The sequence below is a fragment of the Mastigoproctus giganteus genome, chromosome 6 (genome assembly GCF_048544385.1).
Source record: "Mastigoproctus giganteus isolate SK-2022 chromosome 6, ASM4854438v1, whole genome shotgun sequence".
Classification (NCBI taxonomy): Eukaryota; Metazoa; Arthropoda; class Arachnida; order Uropygi; family Thelyphonidae; genus Mastigoproctus; species Mastigoproctus giganteus.
In genome coordinates, this window is record NC_143580.1 from 56,330,416 (window position 1) to 56,356,020 (window position 25,605).

Here is a 25,605-nt window from a genome sequence, read left to right on the forward strand (position 1 = left end):
TCTTTTTCGTTTTAACGTTTAATAGCTTAATTTTCTATGAAAATATGAATTTTAGCAAAGAGGAATTGTTAAAAGATCGAAGAAGATGATGACTTTAGCAAGCAAGATTGAGTCGTTAGATAAACTTTCAAAAGGAGAAAGTTTTGTTTCATTTGCAAACCATTATAAAATCAATGAATCCAATGTCTGATCCATTAAAACATTGGAAAAAAAGATACAACACAATGTTTCCGAGAGCACTTATTGTAGCAAAAATATGTACCATAACACACGTGATGTTTAAAAAATGGAAAAGGCCTTAAATTGAAAATCAAATGCAGAAAAAAAGTTCCGTTAAGCTCGTTTATCATATGTGGAAATGCAAAAAAACTATATAAATACTTTAGCAAATGTGACGAAAGTCACACATTTTTTAGCCAGCAAAAGCAAAAGTTGGGGGTGAATCTGCCTTGGCAAATTTTGTGGCAGAAAGTTTTCGAATGAATTAAAAAAGTTAATTATGGATAAAGGATATCTACCCGAGCAAGTGTTTAATGCAAATGAAAGTGGCTTGCTTTGGAAACAAGTACTTACAGTTGGGAGTGAAACATGAAAAATCTGCTCCTGGATTTAAGGCCACCAAGAAGAGGCTTATTCTGTTGTTTTGTGTTAATGCAAGCAGCCTCATGATTAATCAATGGTCGTTTACAAATCACTGAATCCATGCACATTTTTGAAATCATTGCCATTTAAAGTTCTTCTTATAGTTGATATTGCTCCAGGACATCCAGAGAATCTGTTTGAATCCGGCTGTCGAAATTTTATTCTTGCTACCAAATACAACATCACTTTTGCAACTGCTAGGCTAAGTTGTGATTGTGGCTTTTAAAACCTGTTATGTCAGAGAATATTCACTGGCTTGCTAACTGAAATGGAGAAGGATTCAAGCTTAATCGTAAGCCAAAGTTGGAAAAATTATAACATTGCTGATTGCATGCACATTGCATGCAGAAATGTTATAACATTGCTGATTGCAATGTTATAATTGCAGTGTTATAATTTTACAACTAAAGGAGTCAGTTGAAGAGGTAAAGGATTCTACTATTAATGCATGTTGGCAGAAATTATGGCCAGAAGTGGTTAATGATACCCAAATCTCTAACATGAATGATGTGGTAGCAGAGATTGTAATGATTGCGAAAGGAATACAAGTTGACTGATTTGAAGGCATGGAGACAGCAGACATACAGGAACTAATTGAGACTCACACTGAGGAGCTCGCCATAAAAGAGTTGGATGAAAACTGAAATGATCCTGAAGATGACATGCTTGACATTGTTAGACCAGAATTTAACATCAGATTGTTAAATGAAATTTTCACACTATCCATTCTGATAGTGTTTGAGTTGGATTCAAATATGGAGAGAAGCATCAAGTTTAGGAGAGAACTCAATCACTTGCTTGCACCTTGTAAAGAAGTTCACAAAGAACTTAAAAAGAAAAAGAAACAATTATCCATCAAAAGTTTCTTAGTGTCTTCAGTGCCAGGCACTGTTAACCAATGGAATGCCTAGTTGACCATCATGTATTGTTTGACAATTTCAATAAATTAAATAAATTTTATTTGACTTTAAAACTTTTTTGTATTTTTATTAGAAACCACACTTATTTAGATTGACATTTCTCTATACTTCTATACTTAAATATAATACATAAATAGACTCAAATTTAGGCTAGTTTTCCTCTTAAATTTCATATTTTTTAGATTGTAATGCTTGGTTTCATATGGGTGCTGAACATTGTTATTCATGGTTTCCATATTCACGACATTTCTTGGGAACTGAATCCCTCTGAATAGTAAGAGATTGCTGTACAAGTCAGTAGAGCTGTGTGTGATTACGTTACCCACAATTATATATTGGCTTTATACTTTTTATACATAACTTCTAGCCACGTTATATTTTGTGCCTAGAAGTTGCATATAAAATTTCAAATTTCACTGCATATCAGAAATACAACTCCTGCTGCAAAAAATTGGAGTTCAGTAAACATTAGATTAACTCTGTATTTATAACTTTGTATAAATATGTATTATGAATTTCTGCAAAACTATAACTGAACCATCTTATAACATATCAATTGTAGCATTGTTACACAAAGTATGCCACTTCCAACACTGCAAGATCTATCTTAACAGGATTCCTCTTTCTCCTTACAGGTTCGTGATTGTTCCACTTAATTCTTTCACAAAGCATGTGCTTCTCTGTTTAACCAAAGTTAACATTATTTGAGTGTCACTTAAATTCTCTCTAAAACTATCTAAGTAAGACAATAAAGACAGCCTCTCCTTTTTAAAACTTTGTTTCCCAATGATAAAATATACATTAACTTGTCTTGTTGTAGTGAGCAGCTTAATTAAAGAATTTATTTCCAGAATATGTGATGGCTGCATTTTTCTCACCAAATTAATTGCATAAAAAATCTCTTGCTTTTGTGGACACTGTAATTCCTAGATTGCATTTAGGATGTTTTGTAATAAGGAAAATAAGAAAATTGCATGTTTTGTAATAAGGAAATAAATGTACTAGTTTACAAAATTTAAGTCGATTTCTAAGCCACTATGAAAATATCTATATTACGATCAGTAATGTGTGCTCTTGTTTCTGTTTATTACTGGGCATATAAATATCTTTCTTTATTTTATAAATAAATCATCAATATTATTTACCCCCCCCCCACACCAAACCCCTCATACTCTTATTATTGTTCAAATAATAATAGTATGAGAGAACTTAATTTTACTGTTCACCTTAACTACAAAATGCATTTCAAATAAATATTTATTCTCATTAAAGGCTTCAACCTTAAAATTACAAAGTTACTTCTGATCATTTTTTGTTTTATATCTAACATTTTATCTATACAAAAAAAAAACTTTTTATTTTTTAATTTATTGTTTACACACTTAATAACTATCACATGGGATGCTTTTCATGAGATTTGTGTACGCACCATGCTCACATTCTTGTTTTATTACAAGAAAGCATTGGTGAAGAAAGCACTTAAACATGCATTGAGTAAAATTTTCAAGTTTATATCATTAAAATTAGCATAAAGGCTTTAATGAACAAGTACCTACTTTTAACTTACTTTTACATGCCAACGATTCAACTTAAATCTTGCTATCAAGTATAAAAAATAATGTTAAGTCAATTAACACTAGTTAATTAATAAATCAATTAAAACTTTACATTATGAACTAAGTAATGAATTACATATAGAATTCAAATTTTTTACACTACTACAGGCTAATGGAGCTGAGCGAGTTACTAAGGTTCAGTTTTCTTCCACTGAGGATCTTTTTAAATCTCCTGTGTAATGAAGCTATAGTCTGTTGTTATGGGTCATTCCTAGAACTCTTTTGAACAAACTTCAAAGCTGTCTCACCTCTGTACACCTTTTCACAAAAATTGAATGATCAATCAGTATATGTGTTGCCTGTTTGTGTAATCAGATTTATTTATATTAAGAACTTTTCTTGCCAAAGAAATAGCAGCAGAATGCTTTTGCATCCCCCTCCCCAAATCAAAGTTTGAACTTTTCTTAATTACCCATGACATAAATATAATCAAAATGCCATATAGTTTTGAGTGACAGAAAACAAGAATGGAATAAGTAGCTTCCATCCCTCCAGATTTACAACAGAAACTTTATTTGACCCATTCTCCTGCTCACCCTCCTAAAATAATTTTCTTCATCTTCAAATTACTATTATAATAGCTAAATAATGCCAAGAAGTGGATTTTTTTCTGCATCTGCAAAAAAAATCGTCTATGCAGTTTTGTTATCCAACTCCTTTTAATGAATTGGCCTTCAGGTATGCAAGTCTGTGTTACATAAAATATGTGGCAATTTCAAAATTAAATATTAAGTATACTGTATTGTTAAACCATATTTTATTTGTTTTTCAGTAACATGCCAGAGAAATAAATGTAGTGTTTAAGAAAACACATTCTCAAAATTTTCCACATACAAAATCTGGAGAAGGTAATACACTTGTGTATTGTATGTAGATGTTGAACCAACCAGTTCTTCCAGCCAATCTGAAACATGTGGAATTCATTTAGAAAACTGTCTGGCATGTAGTTTTGATAATGCTCTGTTATGATAGGCTTAAAAACTGAAGTAGCAAAGGTGTTACAGTAGATCAAGCACTTGATGGCATTAGGCTGTCCTTGTCATCTGATTAATCTGTGTGCTGAAAAGGTGGGCTGCATTCCTTTCTCTGAAAATGGATGAATGTTTGGTGGACATTTACTACTACATAGAAAGAGGTGCAAAAAGGAAACAGATTGAAAGTAAAAACGTGTGAAAATAAAGTGAAAATGTTATAAAATTGGAAGTACAAGCAAGGTTATCCTCACACATGTGGTAAGGCTGTTCATGCACACCCAGGGTCCTGAGCTGGATATCATCATTCTTCTCTTTCTTGGTGATTTCCTTCTACTTTTCTCTCTCTCTCTCTCTCTCTCTCTCTCTCTCTCTCTCTCTCTCTCTGCTCTCTCTCTCTCTCTCTCTCTCTCTCTCTCTCTCTCTCTCTCTCTCTCTCTCTCTCTCTCTCTCTCTCAGGGTTACTCGGAATGAATTTTTTTTTGGCTGGTGCAGCATAAGCCTCAGGCTTTCTTGCACCATATAGCTAATAATAATATTCCTTTCTTCTATTTTACTTTTTCCTTTTAAATGTTATGCTAATGTTTGAAAATCCTGACATAGTCCTTCAATCACCCCTGTCCCACATCTCTACCAGATTTATTGCTCCTTGATATGTGAAGAGTAAATTTGTTACACTAACAGTTGTTAAATCTTCCATTTCTCTTTTGGAAGTTGAAGCTGTGAGCTAGCTGCCTGTGACTAAGAATTTCAAGATCTTTTTGGAAGATGACTTAGTCATAGACAACTGTTCTGTCAAAGCCATGGAAAGTCTAAAACAAGACAATTTTGTTCAATGAGAGAGAGCACTTTATTGCTGCATGTGACTGTAGTAAAACCTGGTCAATTTGAATTCAAATGATCAAAATATGATTTGATTTATATGGGTTGTTGGAAGTATTCATACATGTTCAGAACATGTCAGTATTAATTAATCAAGGGAAAGTTTTAGTGAGATACTCTTATTAACACTGCAGAATTTTCTTAATTCTCATAAAATATTAATAATCCCTTAGTTTCATTGTGGTAAACATTTGTGAGTATACAGTTAATGCATTAATTTAATCAGCATCACAAAGATAACAATGTGCTGGGAGAAATTCAATAAATTTCTTGCACATAATGACAAGATTTCTAAGTTTTGTTTTTGCTGCTGTTTTGTTTTTTCTAGTCATACATTCAATGAATACAAGCTAACATTTCTTATTTTTGTATTACCACTTTCAGTAAACTTAGTAACTAAGTGTGAACTGTTCTTGCTAATTACATTATGTGAACTGGTGACCAGCTCGACATCACTTTAGAATAGCTAATAGTGATAGACAGAAAGTGCCCAGTGTCTGAGTGCAGCTGGAAAAATGTTTGATTACAGTCTTAAAATTTTACTGTGGCTGTGGGAAATTAGATTTTTTTTTTTTTTTTTTTGTGCACATAAAGTCATTATGGAAAAGATTAGCCATGAAAGAAGCTCAAGTTGTAGGCCAGAGGAAAGTATTACCCACAACTGTTTAGGATGTTAGAACAGTTCAATTTAAATCTCTTCCATCATGCAGTATGATTGATGTCTTTTGAGGTTATGATGGGTATTATGGCAAAATCCATTCATCCTTACGTTTTGAGGTTACAGCTCAAAAATGGTGTTTATAGGCTGACTGTTAGATAGCTCACTAGATCAAACTTATTTGGAGGCATCCAGATCAGCTACTACATAATCTTGCTGCCCCTACTCTGCCAGATAGCGACCAAGTAGTGTGTATGTGGAGGGCATTGTTGAGGCCACGTTATGCCAAGGAACTGGATATATTCCTATGTACCATATCCAAAAATTTCATTACTTCATGCAGCATGTCCTCCCCACCTTTTCTTACTACTGAATACATCATGAGTAGTCAAACAAATAGAAATTGAAAAATTGAAATAAACAAGATGTAATGAGAATATTGGACGTTATATATTATTGGACGTTATATATTATTGGACGATGCAGTATTCATTATATTAGCTTATTTAAACACTGATGGAAAATACACTATTTCAGTTTAATCCTAGAATGTTTTTTAAAGTTAATTCACGATGCATTATATATACCATCAGAATTATAGGTTATTCAGTAAAATAAGGAACATAATGAAAGGTATTTATTAAAGAAGGTAAAAACTATTGAACTAACTTTTTTATTCACATGTGCAGATTAGCTGAAAGTGCTGTGCACTCACTTTTGAATGCTTCTTAAATTCTGATAGTGATTTTATTATATGGTTGTCACCCTTCTTTTGTTGTTGGTCATATTGAGGAAACTGTATACTTACCCAATCTTGAGTGTTTTGAGTAGACTGTTCAATATTTAAATTTTCTTCTCTGACCATTTGAATGGAATAATTGCAATCCTGGGAGAGTTAACACAACAAAATTCACTCGTAAAATAATTCCACAGGTTATTTTTAAAATTACAGTATTTCATAATTTTTGCAACAAATATTTATTGAAAGCATCCAAGATGTATTGTAGGAAGGGCATTTTACAAGTAATGCAGATGAATAAGAGAACAAAAAACTATGTATGCAGTTTTGTGCTCTCTTTTTTCTTTTTTGTATCTGAAATAGCAATTACTCATAGATTTTAACACAATTTGTCTTCAAAATAGCATTTATGCACTCCTTGAGAACTAATAATGTAATGTACACTGCCTAGTTAGGAAAAGCAAAAGATAAAGTTAAGTGAAGGCTGAGATTAATGGATGTTTACTTAAAAAAAAGTTTTTTTTTTTTTTTTTTTTTTTAACTGAAATGTTTTTTAAAAAATTATTTATTTATTTTTCTAGATGTGGCTCTCACAAACAGAGTGAGTGATAGTCTGAGAATTGCATTTGATGATCTGGTATGTACTTGTTAAACATTATTACTTGTTAATCATTGTTGTTATTTAAAATGAAGTGTTCTAATTATCATAATGAAGTATTGCATGTTTGAAAAATTGTTTAATGTACTTGAGGTAAAATGCATACAGACCAATTAAAATAAATAAATAAAACAGTAAAACTTCATAACAGCACTGAAAGCATTAAAATATATAAATGCAAATAAAAATTATATTTTTCTGGAACTGATTCTCTTCTTCAGCAGAAACTTACTATTTCCATCCAGTATCTACTTATATATATGTTAGTATCAATGCCTATTGTATTGGTAGGCGCCTCCATAGCCAGGTGGGAAGGAGCAGCAGTGTGTAGCACACGCTTCTTGATTAGACCGGGGTTTGAACCCGTCACCACAAAATACGGAGGATGCGGAAAGGTCAGGGAATGACCACCGCATATCCCGGAGCAATATGGCCTTAGTTGCTAATGCTCCTAAAAAAAACCAAACCTATTGTATTGGTAACCTGTGCCAATGGTGAATCCACTGCTGGAAGGAGAGAGAAGAAAAGAAACGCAAGGAATGATTGTCACGCCTGATGTTGCACCAATGATTGGCTTGTCTAGAACTCAAAAAATCACATTCTGAGGCGAGGAAGAATGCTACATCTTTGATCTCTGTTTTTTGGTATTATCCACTATAGATTTTATATGGAAGGGTTCTAAGAATTTCTTACTCTACAGAAATGGCTGGAATCCTCTACAGGCTGTGTGCTATATGTGTGGTCTTAGCTGTCCACAGATCAGTTTGATAATTTTTTTCTTCCTAGACTCTCATATTCTCCTTCATTTATAGGTAAAATATTTTCATATTACCATGTAAATATCAGGTAATGACCCTCATGAAATTCTGGCTGTTTATGGTTATCCTATTCAAGTGTTAGGTCCAAGAGTAGAAGGCCAAGGTGCTTGGTAAAAATCCATGCTTGGATTCACTCAATTACAGGAAGAACTTAATGAAGAATTTTAAGTGAGGCAGAGTTCTTAGAGTTTTCATTACTTTAAAACAATTTACTTTTTTAAATTTCAAATAAGCCTCTGGGGTTGGGAAAGTTCTGGCTCATAATAACTTCAATGGAATACACCAATTGTATATGACTCAAATTTTATTAACATAAATTAAAATAGAATAAAAAATATAAAATAATAAAATAAGATAGAATAAAATTTTGATGTAAAAATAAAATACAACCGACAACTGTAGAGTTAAAAGTGATAAAATGATGGTGCTATCACTTTATTGCTTTTTCTCATTTCACATTTAGGAAATAAGTCTTATATGTAATACCAGTTTACAGTTGATGGCACATTAAAATGATTCTTGAAATAATTTGAAACTTGAAATAATTTTAGATGTGTTGAGTTATTGAATTAATATCAATCTAAAGTCTTTAGAAGTTTAAAGAATAATTTATTTCTATATGATTTATTAAGTATATTTATCACTTTTGTAATATGTAAATTTATTGTTATCTTCATAATAAAAGCATTTATTTTAAAATATTAACATGTGGAAGGTTTTTTGTAATGTCTGTGTGAAGCTTATGATCAATAACTCTAGTTAACTTCCTTTCTTTTAGAATACCAGTGATCTTAAGTTTTGCATTGAAGGCAAAGTGATATATGTTCATAAAGCAATACTAAAAATAAGGTAATTGCTACTTATAAAATGATTTTTTGAAATATTTTAAAACTTATAAACTGAAATAAGTTACTTATTTCTTATTGTAAACTTCTCAAGTTTTATATGTCACAAATTTAATAGTTTAATTATTTTTATTTTATCATTTTAAAACTTATCAAACTAAAGATTTAATTATTTAATCAAATATATTCAAAGCTAGAACTAATCAATATTTTGGTCTTTTTTACTGTAACTATGTTAATGTTGTATTCAGTAGTATTAATAGTGGCAAATTATGCAAGATTCCTCCTGCAACCATTCTTTCTCAATTGTCCAGGTCACATTTCTACCTAAACAGCAGTGAAAGTTGCAAAATTTCTTAAAACTCTTAAGAAAACAACTAATAAAATCTGAATGTAAATAAAATTAAATAAACAAACTTATAAAAGGATAATAAAACTTAATTAGAAAATATCAGATATTTACATGTGTGGTATTTTCTTAATTTGTTTACTGGGACAATGAGCTCAAATACTGGACTGTCAGAGTGAAAACTGGACAGTGAGCAACACTATATGTAACATTAATTCGAATGTTGTTCACATGGTTGTGGTCCTGTAAATTTTGGAAAGTATGGCAACCTAATTACACTTACTATCCTGTTTTACAAAGAGTGATATTCGTACTTTATGCTGCAGTGTGTTCTCTTTGTTTAGTTAAATAGCAAACAGAAATGAAGCTTCATATCCCTTTACAATCTCCATTTGATACTGCAAAGTAACAAAATTAAATTAGAATAAAACATATCAACATTGTGGTTTTCAGAAAGATGTAATTATTGTAAGCTTCTTTCAATAAATGTTGTATTCCACCTTCCAGTTTGAGAAACCTCACCTAAACAGCTTCACCTTCTCAAGTATCAACTACCAATTTCTTAAAATTTCCAGGTAATTTTCCAACTGGACAAAGATAACTTAGTAAATTTCAATCTTTCCAAAACTCAGTCCTGTCTTAGTTTTGCAAAAAGGATTCTTCTGCTCATATGCTTCTTTGATGACACTCAGATTTCTAGGCAAGATTACATATCTCTATTAGGGATTATGCTAACTTCTACTCTGTCATGGCATAAAAACATCACAAATATTACTTCCCCTGCATTTAAAAACTTGATTTGCTCTCTCTCCCTCTCCCTCTCTCTCTCTCAGCATTACTTTTCTTTTAAACAGTTACTCACTCTGTGCAAATCTCAAACTCTCTCTTCCATGGAATACTGTTCCCACATCTCGGGTGATGCCCCATAAACTTTCTCAGGCTTCTAGACTCCATTCAAAAGAGTGCAGTTAGGTTAATTAATGACCCATCTCTTGCAAAGTCTCTTCCTCTCTATGGCTCATAGACATTCTGTTTCTGCTGCATGCCTTTTTTATAGATACCTCCATGAGCACTCTTCCTGATTGGGCTTCTATAATTCCCACTTTCTTCCAAACCAGTTTGAACATGTTCTGCAACTAGAGTCAACATCCATTTAATGTCCAACTTCAAACTCATTAAACCAACTTTTCTTTTCATTTATCCCTTCAACTTCCATTTTTTTTGGAACAACCTCTCTTCATATGCATTTCTTGAAAATTACAATCTACAGAAATTCAAGTCTAGTCTTGTCAATAAGTATCTACTCAAGTCAACAAGTATCTTCTTTTATCTTCTCAACCTTCAACCCACGCATGGTACTAAGTACTGTAGGTTCTGATGCCTTTCATGTTTAAGGTTCTCATTAAAACTAAAATAAAATAGACAAATTGTATGGCATATTATTGCAAAACAGAGTTTGGATGGTAGTGCTTTCTAAAATCTCTTTCAAAACTCAGTTTTCCTGAGTCTTGAAAAGGATTTCAGACCAACAATTGCAATGTAAAGTTTTAAATTTAAAAGAAAGAAGTACATTTACGCACTACCATGACATTATAGAAGGAAGAAAAGATAGGTACCCTATCAGTTATGCGATTAATGTACTCCTGAGCACACTTCACATTATGCCTTTAGCAGTTTTTGCCATTCTACCTCTGATTTTGTAGCTTTGAAAAGGTGTTTACAAAACTTTTTATGCTGTTTACAAAAATTTATAACTGAATGTATAGCAACTGACAAAGGTGGTAGCACTTTCTCATTTCCCTCTCAGTGGAAAAAATATTTACTTTTGTAAGTTTCCTGTGTACAATTATCATTTCACTGATGTATTGTGTTTCACATACATAACTGAATATATACAGTAATTACTCTTGGATAAGCCCTGTTGTTTATAGAACATTAATTATCTAATTGGGAGAATATACTGTAGAAGGAAAAAAATAAACTGCCCTTCTGGCCTGCATGCTGTTCATTTGGTGTAAGTTTGCAGCCCCACATTGAATAAATAATAAATAAATACAGTAGTCCACATTTGGAAACCACTACAGTCACTGTTACTTCCTCTCTGAGGTATGGAGTTTGCTTTTGCCAGTGTCTGTTGTGAAATTTGTCGCTATAAACTGCATTATTTTTTTACATATCTTTTTGGGGATATCACTTCATTATGTCTGAAACTGGTATATCAAGGTTACACTCTATTTTGATGGGATGTTATTTGTCTTAAAATTTACCTCTTACATTTTCTAAACTAATATATCTTTAAAATAAGGCTTGCTCAGCTTGAAATTGGAAAATGATTGGGAAAGTTTGACCTCAGAATCTCCCTCGTTTATGCCACCGGTGATAAACGTAATTTTTAGCCATCCATTAAGGAATAAAAATACTGTATATAATGATTGTACAGTCAGTTCTGTTTTTTTTTTAATTTTTTGTTCATTTGCTTTTCACTACTCCTTTTAGTTTTGTTTGTTTATTATTATTTTTTTAATTGCTTAATATCCTCTTGAGTTGCTGATCAAAATTGTTCCCACAAAAATGCAATATTAGTCAGTAGAAAGCACAACTGGCTTTTTGCACATAAAACTGCTCTAACTGAAGTTAAAAAGTTATGTACTGCTTGGAAATTTTTTAGCCACCCAAGGGGATGATACACTATGTAGAAGAACAGAAGTTAAAAGCTAGTGGTAAAAATTTCACACATCATTTGCTGTTATTGATGAACACAGTGAGTTGCAATATTTGCCATGAAACACAGCCGTAATACATGCAGAAGGTTAACTAGTTATGATGGATGGTGTTTTCACCATGATTCTCAGTAGTATGCTACCAGAAGTCATCAAGGGAAGGCCATAAATGCGGTGAGAAAACAAGCTCAGTGGTGAACAAAATATTAGTAAAAAGGCTTCTTGCATTGTGAATATCCATTGCATCAACTTCTTGAATACACCAATACAGTCAGTTCTCGTATAGCACGATAGTTGTGTTCCTAGAAACCCTTGTGCAATGCAAAATCGTGCAATATAAACAACAGGCCCTATGGGAAAAGTAGGGTTAGGTGCCGACCACCCAAGATTGAACACACATTTGTAACCAAAACATTACCAAACACAGTAAATTATCATAATAAAATACTCGCGTATTTTATTACGACTATTACGTAATAAAATATTGCTAATGCTTTTGCTTCTATCGTAAGCAAACTTGTTTTTAGTTTGATTTTCTATCCAAACAGATGACAGCCGTTCCATCTCTTCCAATTCTTTGTGTGGATTTTAATGGATTTTAATTACACTTTGAGTTGTTCCTGCTATAAAAGTTGTTTTTATTTTATCTGCATTCTTTGTAATTCTCGGCGTTGCCTCATTTAGGCCTGCAGCACGTGCAATATCACATGGTCTTTCATTTCACTCAAAGCGTTTCACAATTTCATATTTTTTTCTCTATCGACAGAGGTGGACTGGCCATAAGCCTTACCGGGGAAACTCCGGTTGGCCGGAGGCCGGTGTGATTTTGGCCATAAACCATAGTATGAGGCCACTACAAATTTTCCCGGGTAAGAATTTTTGATCCAGTCCGCCTCTGTTTATCGATATTGCTTTTCTTTTTCTCTCTGAATCTGCAGTGTCTTCACCAGGACGCTTCCTTTTCACACCTTTTTAAGTATTTTATTCATTTTTTGGGAATAAAGCACAATTACAAAATGAGGAGGCATGCTTGATACACATAAACAAAGCTGCGTGCGTGTAGCAACTGAATAAACAACACCGTAAAAGCAGAGATACACTATTAACACCTCATTTTACTAAAGCACATTTCTGGGGGTTACTACCATAAAACAATAAAAACAATTTCCAGTTGCGTTTCTGCTAGTGGAATCTATTATAAACTGGTAGTAAACTCAATCTAATTGCATTTGCGATAATACCGATAGCTGGAATTGTGTGGGTGTTTACCTTATTATGGTGAAATGTGTTTCCCCTTCACTGATATATAAAAAAAAAAACATAAATACGTTTTCAGAATCTTCTCTTCATTCCTATCGTGTTGCGTTCAGTTGGGGGTGATTCCGCGTTTGACTGCCATTTCTTGTAAACACAAAGGCGAATCGTGCATAAGTGAATTCGGTTTGATATCATGTTATACACGATATCGTTCCCCTATTTATAAATCATGTATGATCGAATTCGTGTAGTGTAAACACATGTTATACGAGGACTGACTGTACCACTGTAATAAGAAGGATCATCAAACACAAAATTTACACAAAACTAAGCCAGTATGGCTCAAGTAAAACACTGGTTTATATTTTGTAAATTTTGTGTTTTATGATCCTTCTTATTACAGTGTTATCAGTTTATTCAAGAGGTTGATACAAAGCAGATAAAATTCAGTTCCTTTTGGTAATTTGCATGTTTATTGAATGCAGTTATGCCTTGAAATGTCATTTATCAAATAAGGATACCAGCCAATAAAATTCCATGAAAAATGAGATTGTCAGCCCACTATGATACAATAGACAGGTGGGCAGAGCAATGCTAGAGTGGCATCACATGATGCCATCGGTTAAGTCCTTCTGGATTTTGTGATTCTGAATATGGGGTCTCATAGTTTATTTAAAATATTCTTTTGTAAAAATGTCTTCATTTTTACTTTTCGTTTGCCTTTGAGGGCTATTACTTCGCCAAGTCACCTTATACTTTTTGTCACTACTATACTTGTAGTGTGATATTCACTCGTATAAGGCTGTTTCTTTTTTTTAGCATACGCCCGTTGGCGCAGCGCTAGGGAAAACAGCAGTTGAAACACTATTCCATCTTTATGAGTACGGCTGATTCACAGCAAGAGATCGTTACTTGATCGGATCGGACAAACATCGTGGATGTATTATTTATAAAACTGTGAGAAAGTATATGACTTTCATCAGAGAAAAGAGAGTAATGACAATTAAGAAGCATACTTCAGGGTGAAATCTGAACCTTATAACTACAGGGTAATTGTTGTCTGGAAATTCCTTGTGTAGGAACGAATGGACTTTAGATCTAGTGACTACCGCTGGGCAGTCTGGAAATTCTACCTGATGCAGATGTGAAGTCCCTCTTTCTCCTCATAAATTCCATTTTTACTGTGTCAGGTCCCCAAAATAACAGTTCCTGGGATTTTCATTTCCCCACGAAATTAGCCTTTTGACCATTAGAAGCATTGGAAACTCTTAAAGGGAGGACACGTATATATGCAGATCGGAGACAAAAGAGAGGATGGACAGAACGAAAAGATTGGAGAAGAGAGGTCGAACGCACGGGAAACGAAGAGACACACACACACACACACACACACACACACACACACACACACACACACACACACACACACAGGAGGACAAAGAGAGAGAACAGAGAAAGATACAGAGAGAAACATGGAGAAACTGAGAAGGAGACAAAGAGAGTCTTGTCCCGAGCGAAGCACTTTTTCTTGAGGCTATCTCATAAAAACACCTTGAGAATCTTTTGCTGCTGGCTCCTGTTCCTAGACGTCTATCTCTGAATATTGCAAAGTTTATTCTGGTAAGTTTTACCCTATATTTACAACACGATAGTTAATAGAATGAAAGTGTCGGACGTTAATACATAACTCTTTATTTAATAGAGTCCACTGAGAAACAACCCTCCTCATAGTAACACTCACTAAGGTAGCATCTATCTTACAACACTTAGAAATTAGAGTTTAAGATTAGCAAGATTCATTTGTATTAATGGAATACCATAAGTTATGACTGTTAAACCTGTATAGTACACTTACACATACACCCAGATACTCGAACTGGAGGATGATTGTTGGCTTCAGAGAGTACGGGCAGCAGTGCCAACTGAATATCACATGAAGAACACAGATAAGTTTGTACACATGTATCATTAGCCTTATAGTATATCGTTTTATCCTTTTGATAAGAGATAGAGCTCTTATATAATCATATAAACGTATATAACCATATTATTTTACACCTGTTTGTATGCTAGAGTTAATAAACCATGTTTTATTTAATCATCCTTGCCTCTTAGCCATTCTCTTGTTACACTTTACCCACAGCACAAGTTTTATAGTAAAAGAATCATAGTTCTGCGGCATTCTGAGGTCTAACTTATAGGAGGATTTCAGAGTGAATAAACACAACGCCGATTTTGTTGTTGCAAGTTTGTTCTCCCCGTTTCAGAATAGATCTTGAGAACACAAGATTGTTGTCCTAATATATAAACCACTAGTCGATCATATAAAACACAGGCGTTTTCTGGAACATCAATATTAATGAATAAACTTGCCCGGAAACCTTATTGTACACATTGCATTTTGAATAATATTAAGAGTTGATTGTCTTAATCTCCATTTGAAGAATGATGTCCAGACGAACCCCTGTGGAACATTTTACAGCATGTTTTAAGGAAATATACAGTGCAATCTCCACATAATGTAGGTGTCAGGGAACAACTTTAATATCCATGTCATACTTAAAAATAAAATTTACCAAATTTTTTAAAAAACGAGTAAACAAAAAAAGACATGAACTGTTAAATAAGCATTTTTATTGTTACATATTTCATTTTGCATATATTTTTTAAGCTTCTAGTTTGATTCTAGTTTCCAAAGTTTAAAAATAAACTTTGGAAACTGTTAATTTCTCATAGCAATCCCATGCTTCCAAATAAGGAATTGATTACAGGAAAACCAATTTATAGTGTAGCACTGTAAACATACAACAAGAAATTGCCCATCTGCATAATTAAAGCCTCTCACATACATAACATTGTTCTTATTTATTTTATGTTATATGCATCACTAAGAACATGGATGTCACATTGTTGGGGCCTAATAGGTTTCAGTTTTTATGAGCTTCATAAAGGAGTACATATGTCATGCAAACCAAAATTTTCTGGACTGGTTGCATGGAGCACTAACCCCATGTTATCACTCCAGCAGTGTATCATTAGATACCACTGAATTGTGAGTTAGTATGGCAAGTTTCAGTCTCGTGCTAATAGGATGTTATGCTTTTTTGCAGTTGGTTAAGTGTTTCTGTTAAGTGTGTCTTGTGATTTTTGTAGCCAAGCAATATGGTGGACTTTAAAGAACAGCAAATTTGCATCAGGCTTTGTCATAAACTTGAGAAAGCATCTTTGGAGACATAAAAAAATGTTTAAACAAGTGTTTGATGATGATGCTGTGGGTATAACACAAATTTTTCAATGGTATATGCATTTCCAAGGTGGCTAAACTTTGGTTGATGGTTTTGAGCATTCAGGTTGTCGCTTGTCAAGGAAGAAAAACAAATACTGAAAAAGTGCATCAAGTCATCCGTAAGGTCAGGTAGCATACAATTAAAGCAATTGTGACATCTAAACCCAATTTTATGGTACATGCTGATGCACTTTAACTGAAAATTTAAACATTAGGTGGATTGCTGTAAAATTAGTGCCCCATTTGTTGAGGGATGAGCAGAAACAGACCCAGCTTTCTGTGTGTAGGGACTAGAAGGTACAGGCCAGAAAGAACAAAAACTTTCTTTCCAATGTCATAACAGGGGATGAAAGAGGGTTTATAGTTATGACCTAGAAACAAAGCAGCCCTCCAAGTGGAAAAGTCCATCTCCACATCCAAAAAACGTAAGGTAAGCCAGCTCAAATGTCAAGAGAATCCTAATTGTTTTCTTTGACAATGAGGGAATTTCTCATCAGGAGTTCCTTTCGCCAGGCCAAACATCACCAGTTCTGCTTCGGGGTCCTAAGACATTTAAGGGAGGATGTCAGGAGAAAATGCCCAGACAAATAGCACACTCAGGATTGTCTTCTGCATCATGACAATGTGCCAGTCCACATGTTGGTTCAGCAGTTTTTAGCCAAGAACAAAATGGCAATGGTATCACATCATCAATATTCTTCTGACTTCCTCCCATTCCCCACAGTGAAAATGATGAACATTCAAAGACATCCTAGAGATTCTGGTCGAATCACAGAAAGTGTTGAACAGCATCATGAAACAGGAGCTTCCAGAGATGCTTCAAACAGTGAGAGACGATTGATGTATAAAAACTCTGGAGGAAATTACTTTGAAGGGGACATTGTCAACTTTTAATTTAAGTCTAAATTAATTATTACACCAGTCCAGAAACTTTTAGCTGTCTCACCTCATAGCTTCATTATACTTGTCACTTTCTTTACAGTTTGCTATGCAGTGCTGTTAAAAATGTTGCAGTGAAACTCTAGCACATAAAGGAGATTATCATAAATGCATGTGCAGTGAGTAATTCTCATTCATTTTAAGCAAACACACATTACTTGCTCTAGGGTTTGTGATGTCATTTACTTAATTGCACAGAGTTGGTGATTAGTATTCAAAGGATCATGTTTTCATAAATGAATAAAATTAAAATGATGAGTGATCACATTCTTACACATGATCTGGAACAGAGAGAAATGAAGAAGCATCAAGTCTGCCCTATTTCTCTGCTGAATTCATAATTTAAACTTCTAATGTAACTTTCCAAACTGAATATTCTTTGCCACAGGTATACTTCATTCTTGTACATGATCTGAAATGGAATGAAATGAAGAAGCATTAAATCATGTGCAAGAATGTGGTAAACTTGCAGCAAAGAATATTTAGTTTTGAATATTATTTTACAAGTCAGAGTTATGAAGTCAGCAGTTGGAGTCTGCCAATTTTGCAGACTTTACATTATGTTCTTAGTATGAGTAGTTGCAAATGATGCAAGAAAACAAGCTAAAGCAAGCTTTTAGCATCTGCCAAAAAAAAAAAAAAAAAAAAACCTTCCCACATCACTTCTCTCCCATCTAATAATTCGTCTGTTTCCTTGAATTTATTCAAACTATCCATTTCCACAACACCAGGTGGAAAATTTACACATATCTTCTGTAGTCATCCTTTCTCAATTTAAATTTATGTTCCCTTGAGTGTAGCCTCAGCAAGAGGAAGGATGCCATCTGCTTCAATTTGGTGACCAGTTCTATGAACAAAAGGAGCCTCAGCAAGGAGAGTACTGATTCTTCTCCCTACCCTTCTAGCAGACAAAAAATATCAGATCTTGAACATAAAGTAGATACTTAAATAACATACACAAAACCGTAAAATATTCCACTGAAACTAGCAACAACAAAATATTGCATTACCTAGATGTCAACATTTACATCTCCAATAACAGACAAAGTACATCAGTGCACAGAAGTCCTATGGATGCCATGTATTGCTAAGTTATAACTCCAGTCACCCTGTACCTTTGTAAAAGCTGGGATTAGAAAGAGCATAGTTCTCAGGGTCGTGAAAATATTCTCATCGTATAACCTCAATTATGAACTTACCACTATCAAAAATATCTTGATTTAAAAGAACTACCCTAAGAAAATCTGCAGTAGAGTTATTAACAACACTTTCAAGAACTTCCACTTCCCCTCAGTTTTTACAGAGGTGAGGATGACTGGTGTTATGATTTAGCCTGGATATGGCATCTACATAATGCAGTATTTTGTTTTTGTTAGTTTCAGTGGAAAATTTTATGGTTTTGTGTATATTATTTATGTAGCCACAGAAGGAGGGAACATCCCTTTCATTCCAGATTCATATCACAAGAATATCATCCAAGAACCAGAGCCATAATTTGGGGAAGAGTGGAGGATGAAGCTATTTCTTTCTGTTAAAAATCTGACATAAATATATCTACTAGAAGGGTGGGGGAAGGAATCGGCATTCTCCATGCCAAGGCTCCTTTTTTGTTCATGGAACTGGTCACCAATTTGAAGTAGACTTGGCCTGTGGTGAGTTCCAAGGCTTCTTTGAGGTTAATATTATTTAGAGATTGGGGAATATTAGATGAAATGGGACAATTCATTTTTTTGGGGAGGATATTTCTTAATGTATCATTAATAATTCATTTTAAATTTATTAAAATTAATCTAATTTTAATAAATTTAATCTAAAATTAATCTGTGCCTGCATAATGAATTTCAAAGCATATATCATTACTGGGATAACTGACTTGGCACCTTTACTAATTAGAGCTGCATATTAATATTTATATTTTTTATAAAGAGAAGTTAATCTATGAAACTTATTATTTTAAATATAAATTCTGAGAAGCAGTGACAAATGATTTTGCAAGTGATAGTTACAAAAAAAAAAAAAGTTTTTAAAACGGCAATGTTTTTAAATAAATTATCTTGTAGGTGTGAACACTTTAGGTCTATGTTTCAAGCTCATTGGGGTGAAGATGAGAAAGAGTAAGTATCTAAACTTTACTGTACATACTCATTTTAAAAAAATATATATTGGGTTATGGAATGAAAAATAATTTAAAGCATGCTTTATTTAATTTTAAAAATTGATGTTTGCTTTCATTAAATAGTGCATCACTTATTATTGATAATATTTTTATTTTGATAGTATTGTGGATATAACTCAATTTTCATATCCGGTATATCGTGCATTTCTAAGATACCTTTATACAGATGAAGTTGATCTTCCCCCAGAAGATGCAATAGGTAATGATTATTTTTTCTGGGAAAAATTTTAAACTGTTAGGGCAGCTTATGTTATGAGGAATATGATTATAATGAAATTACCTTCAGAATTTTTTTTTTTTATAGGATAAATTCTTATTATGAGTATGTTTTTTTTTTGTTTTGTTTTTTTTTTTGGAAAATGTTAGAACTGACTATTTTATATGCCGAATCAGTTGTTTGCAGTTTTGACTCATAGTTTGCATGTTACATGTTTCTTTATTTATGGATATTTCCATTTATCTTATGTTTATTTGTTGCACAATATTATTAAGTGAAACAAGTTTGTTTTGTGGATTTGTCTGTTTTAGGCTCATTGAGGATAGGGTGGGGTGATGATCTGGACTCTACTCTGTGTACTCATTATAAATGGATTTCAGTCCTTGTTAATCTTAAAGTATGCCAGGATATTATTTAAAGCCCAGTTCAAATTTTAAAATAGCCAATTTTAAATATAACTTTTTACATAGAGCTTCAGTAATCTGTAGCAAAGTAGACTGATGTGGTAAAAATGTATAATTTTTTCTTTCTTAATTAATTTATTTTTTTAATTTCACCTTTCAAATATAATTCAATTTCAAAGAGTGTGCTCAAAGTTTCTCTTTTGGCTAATTAATTTATAAAGCTTTCACATATGCCACTACAATTGTAATTATAAGAAATTAATAGTGGATGTGGAGAAGATGCCTCATATTCTTTGTTGATAAAATTAAATCAACCACATTTATGCAATGTTCCTACTGAGATCCACATTTCATAAGTACTCATCAAGAAGAATTAATATTTGCCTGGTACAAGCAATTCAGAGCCTGGGTGTTTATTCAAGGATGATTGTGGGTAGGTCAGATGCCAGTGCTGATTCTCTTCCCTCCTTATAAAGAAATGTAGGTATATCACAGCCATTTGAATAGTCTTAATGAAGTTGCTATTAAATGAAGTCCTACAGGGATGAAGTTTCTGAAAGCACATTGCATTATGAAGTGAATTGTAGATATTTGTCATTGGTTGAATGTAGCTGTGGAGCCTAGTTACAAGAAGATAACACGATTTGTAAATATGTGCAATTTAAGCATAAAGCAACAATAAAAATGTTGTTCTAATGCAAAAAGTGTATTTTAAGACATTCACCTTTTTGACATGTAATTCAGCAAAGCCTGATATGTTTTTCAGCACTGGATAAAGCCTGAATTAAATTAGACTGAAAAAATATATATATACTGTATTCATTTTTGCTATATTCAAAATCATTTTATTAGTTTTATTATATTTGGAATTTTGCTATATTCAGAATTATTTTGCATATTTTTACTATATGCAAAAATACTATACTAAATATTTGACTATATATATTTTTGACCGATTAAGTCTCTCATCGATTAATGGATGGGATTCTAACCAACGAATTGCATCTCATGGATAAGTAATGGATTCAGCACTTTTGAGGCTTTAAAAAGAATATGTTTTGGGTTCAGATGATGTAAAAATAAACTCTTATAATATTATAAACATAATGTGGAAATGTTTCTTGTTGTGTTTTAATGAATTAGCTAACTTTGAAATATTTGCAAACAGACTCTTCAATGTCAAGAGTGTTAGCTTATGAGAGAGAGAGAGAGAGAGAGAGAGAGAGAGAGAGAGAGAGAGAGAGAGAAAAAACATGATAAACTCTGAGTTAAATTATAGTGAAAGAAAGCTACTTTTACCACTAAAAAAAAAAAAAAAAAAAAAAAAAAAAAAAAAAAAGGAAAATCTTTAACCATTAAATGAAATGTGTAAGTTACTCCATTGGAAATGGCATGATTTTTTTGGCTTATTGGAAAACTGTTTCTGTCTATTCTCAAAAAGCCATTTCTTGCTTGATCTGCAACAAATTCAGACTACTACAGTAAATGGGTCATAATGATAGATGTGTGAGGAGAGGTTCATTTTAACAAAAAAGGTACCTGTTTTTTGTTAAAATGAAACTGAGATAAGAATATGAGTGAAAACTGCTTTAATTTTCATATTTCTTCATTTTTTTCATACTTTTAATATAAGCTCTTTTAATATAACCAATCTAGGATTACTTGATCTGGCCAATTCTTACTGTGAGACCCAGTTGAAACGCCATTGCGAGCGCATTATCAAGCATGGCATTACAGTGGATAATGTTGCAATGTTATATGCAGCAGCAATCAAGTATGAAGCTAAGGTGGGTGTTCATTTTGATAGTGATTATCTTCTTCTTTGATAGTGATTAGCCATTATCTTACCCTTCTCCAGTTTTGAAATGTTATTCTTCCAAGACTGAGGTTCACTTGAATATCTAATTTGGTGTAGTGCAAACTGTAATGCCTTATAGATTAATATAGTTGCCAAATTTTCTAGTTTTGCCTTTAATGTCTGATGTAAATTTTGCCTTTAATGTCTGATGTAGTTAAGTGGTCAGTGTGGAAGTGCAGCAGTACACACACACTTGAGTTGACTATAGTTCAGTCCCACATGACTGTTAAATATGGTTAACAGTAATATTCTTGTCAATCAAAATAATTAGTTCTAAGTTCCTCTGACTTATGTAGCCATGCTAGAGTATAAACAGAGTGTTTCTGTTATTCATGTGTATTTTTATGGTTTCTGTGTACTTACCTGGCTAGTTTTTATTTATTTAACTCACCTACATTTCTGCTGATGCTATGCATTGCCTCATGTAATTCATATAGGCTTTTTTTTTATTCATCTATTTGAGCTCCCATCTTATTTCATATCATTCTGTTTCTGATTAGCACAGGGAGAATAATAAAATATTTTTTTTCATTAATGGGTAGCTTTGCTTCTGTTTGTTCATCCCTTTTGTAGTTATGTTACTACCACCAGAAAACTTGCAAGGAGGTGAAAGGTTAATGAGAAAAGAATAAGAGAGGTTAAAAAAATAGTATCTGAGAATTTGTGTTGATTTCGTGTGTGCTGTCTGTATGCACAATGTGAGATCCGCAGAATCAGTGGTCTTTGTCTTCTACTAAAAGTCATGAGAGAGAGAGAGAGAGAGAATTGCTCTGCTATTAAATGTTTGTATAAAAGTAATACTTTACAGATATTTACTTTTCTATGACAGTTTCTCTAAAGGCAGTGGTTGATTTTGATGGTTCAGAGGTTGTTTAATTTAGTTTTCTTTGCACTAAGACCTCAGTTATGGTTAATGAATTATTCTCTTTACTAACCTATGTATGTGAACGCATGTGAATACAAGGAAGAAAAAAACGAATCAGATCAGACCCTTATTGCACTGGGTATGGGAAAGTCTAAGACAACCCAGCTGATGCTGAGGATGAATTGAACAGGTTCAATTCATCCTCATCTATCTTTGCATCTATCTTCACTGAAGAAAGACCCTTCGTGTTGAGAAGAGGCTGTGCAAGTGAGGCTGAGTCCTACGAAAGTAGTGATTTTGAAATTACAGATGACTTTTTATTAGAAAACTTGAGCATAAAGGCAAGTAAGGTTCCTGAAGTTGATGGCATATATCCAGTAATTTTGAGGGAATTCAATGGTTCAATACATTCCGTGGTGGAGTGTATTGAACCATTGAAGTTAATTATGAAGGCATATTTGGACTCAGGGGAGATTCCTTTAGATTGGGAAAGTACCAACATATCACCAATACATAAAGGTAGTTCTAAGAACAAAGTTCGTAACTACACACACCAGTTAGTCTGACTTCAGTGGTAGGGGAAGTCTCAGATGTAATGATTAAGAGTGCAATCTAGGGACATTTAGGTAGATGCAGAATTCTGAATACAACACAATATGGTTTTGTTAAGGGAAAGTCATGTATAACTAACTTAGTAAGCTATTTTGATGCAGTTACTCTTGAACTGGATGTAGGGAACAATTTTGGCATAGTTTATTTGGATTTAACAAGGCATTTGATCAGTACCAAGCAGCACTCCTTCAGGATGACTTGAATAGGCTGCAAGAATGATCAGAAATGTGGCAGCTATATTTTAATGCAGCAAAATATGAATACCTGTGGAATAGTAACTCCAAAATAAGTTATGCACTTGGTGGGGTTGAATTAGAAACAGTAGAGGAGTAAAGGGATCTGGGAGTTATAATATGTGCAAATATGAAGTTTTCTGAGCAGTGTAAACAGGTAGCCAGAAAAGCCCATCCATTCTTGAAAAATATAAGCCAAAGGATATTTTTAATCTTGATGGTCACATGGTGTCTTAAAAACTGGAGCCATTATCAACCCACTGCAGGATGGAAGCCTCCTCAACAATTCATGCTGAGGGACATGGACCATAATCTACCATGCTGGTCCAGTGCAGGTTGGCAGATCGACCGTATTTAGCAGTCAGGGGCTTGATCCCCAGTCTACTCAAAGAGCGTGTGCTACTGCACTCTTGCTCCTGACCACTCGGCTATGGAGGTGTCCTGTAGATGCTTTACCGAGCATTATCCTGTAGATATATGGAGGTCATAGTCCCACTGTATAAGGCAATTGTAAGACCACATTTGAAATACTGTGTTCAAGTATTTCAAATTTTTCTATTTCAAGAAGCTCAATGTCTTTTCATCTGAAAAAAGACATTGAGCTTCTTGAAAGGGTCCAAAGACAGGCCACTTACATGGAGAGATCAGCGGAATGGTGACCATATGAGGAAAGACTCCATATATGTGGGCTACAGAGCTTGGCAACAAGGCACCTCAGAGGTGACCTGATTGAGTTTTATAAGGCTCTGAAAGGGGTTAGTAAAATGAATGAAGGTGGAATTTTCACTGTTATAGAGAATTCCAGAACTCAGAGGCATAAATTCAAATTACAGGTGAAGAAGTTTAGACTAGATTGTAAAAGTTTTCTTTTAGCTAGCCAACTGGATGGTTACCTATGTGAGGAGGGAAGCAAATAATTTGTATTTTCTTATCTACTCTTCCCCCCCCCTCTGGTCAGTGTGGCAAAAAGCCTGTGGCTTCCTTGCACTGTGGCTATTATTACTACTATTATCAAATTTTAAATTGCCCATTTAAATTTCTGTAAAAATGTGTTTAATAATCAATAGGTGCTATGTTATTAATGATTATATTCATGTAGATTGATTTGCATTCTTATACCACACAATTTTATAATTTTATAATTTGCATTCTTATACATTTATAATTTTAATAGGTAACTGCAAGGAAATATTGTTTAATCATGTTATGTATACACTTGTGTATATGCTTTATAAGTAATATAAATTATCATTTCATACTGAGTTACAGCATTAAGCAGGGTAGTCTCAAGCATTGTAGCTGGTCATTGATTTGGGCCTTGTGTGTGCCTTACCTCCATATCTCATGTTTTTTATAACTTGGCAGAGTTATACATTTTCAAATTTTTTTGGTTAAGAATTTTTGGAGTTTCTTTCTTTCCATGGATATTTAGGGTGATGCAGTGAATTTTGGACCTTTTAGACCTGTTGCAGTCCATAGAAAATTTATTTTGAATACCCGCAGCTTATGAACCTCTTACTTGAACACCTGATTTGGTTCATGAGAAGTAAATCCAATCAGCAAAGGTCTGCACCATTTTCATTTTGTTATTAATTCTATAAGCCATTTTCGGTTTTCTCTCATTCCAGAATTGGCCTTTTTTCTCCTGTTGGGTTTATAAGTATCAGTTGGAGTTGAGAATTCCCACAGGCACTCTCTCTCTCTCTCTCTCTCTCTCTCTCTCTCTCTCTCTCTCTCTCTCTCTCTCTCTCTCTCTCTCTCTCTCTCTGCATAGCACAGCATGTAGTTCAACATTGCACTTTTCATTGATCATTACATTATCTATAGAGGAGACAGATAACATTAGGATATCTGTCTCTTTTATCGGTAACTTAACGCGTTCACTGTCCAGGGAATCACATTTGATGCACAATAGTTTTTTGTAATAAGTTCAGGTGTCA

The 25,605-nt window shown here is 33.5% G+C and overlaps 1 protein-coding gene across 6 annotated transcripts in view; it reads left to right on the forward strand.

Moving 5' to 3' along the window:
• Positions 1–25,605, forward strand: part of LOC150084307 (RCC1 and BTB domain-containing protein 1-like) — a 133,692-nt gene that overhangs the window by 72,067 nt on the left and 36,020 nt on the right. For 3 of the 6 annotated variants that reach the window (XM_090375154.1, XM_090375158.1, XM_090375157.1), the window contains exons 9-13: positions 7,010–7,065; positions 8,683–8,753; positions 19,361–19,414; positions 19,578–19,675; positions 21,754–21,884. In XM_090375154.1, coding sequence (XP_090231280.1) covers positions 7,010–7,065; positions 8,683–8,753; positions 19,361–19,414; positions 19,578–19,675; positions 21,754–21,884 — 410 coding nt within the window. The remainder of the gene's footprint in view (positions 1–7,009; positions 7,066–8,682; positions 8,754–19,360; positions 19,415–19,577; positions 19,676–21,753; positions 21,885–25,605) is intronic. The other 3 variants (XM_090375155.1, XM_090375159.1, XM_090375156.1) reach the window with 3 other exon arrangements.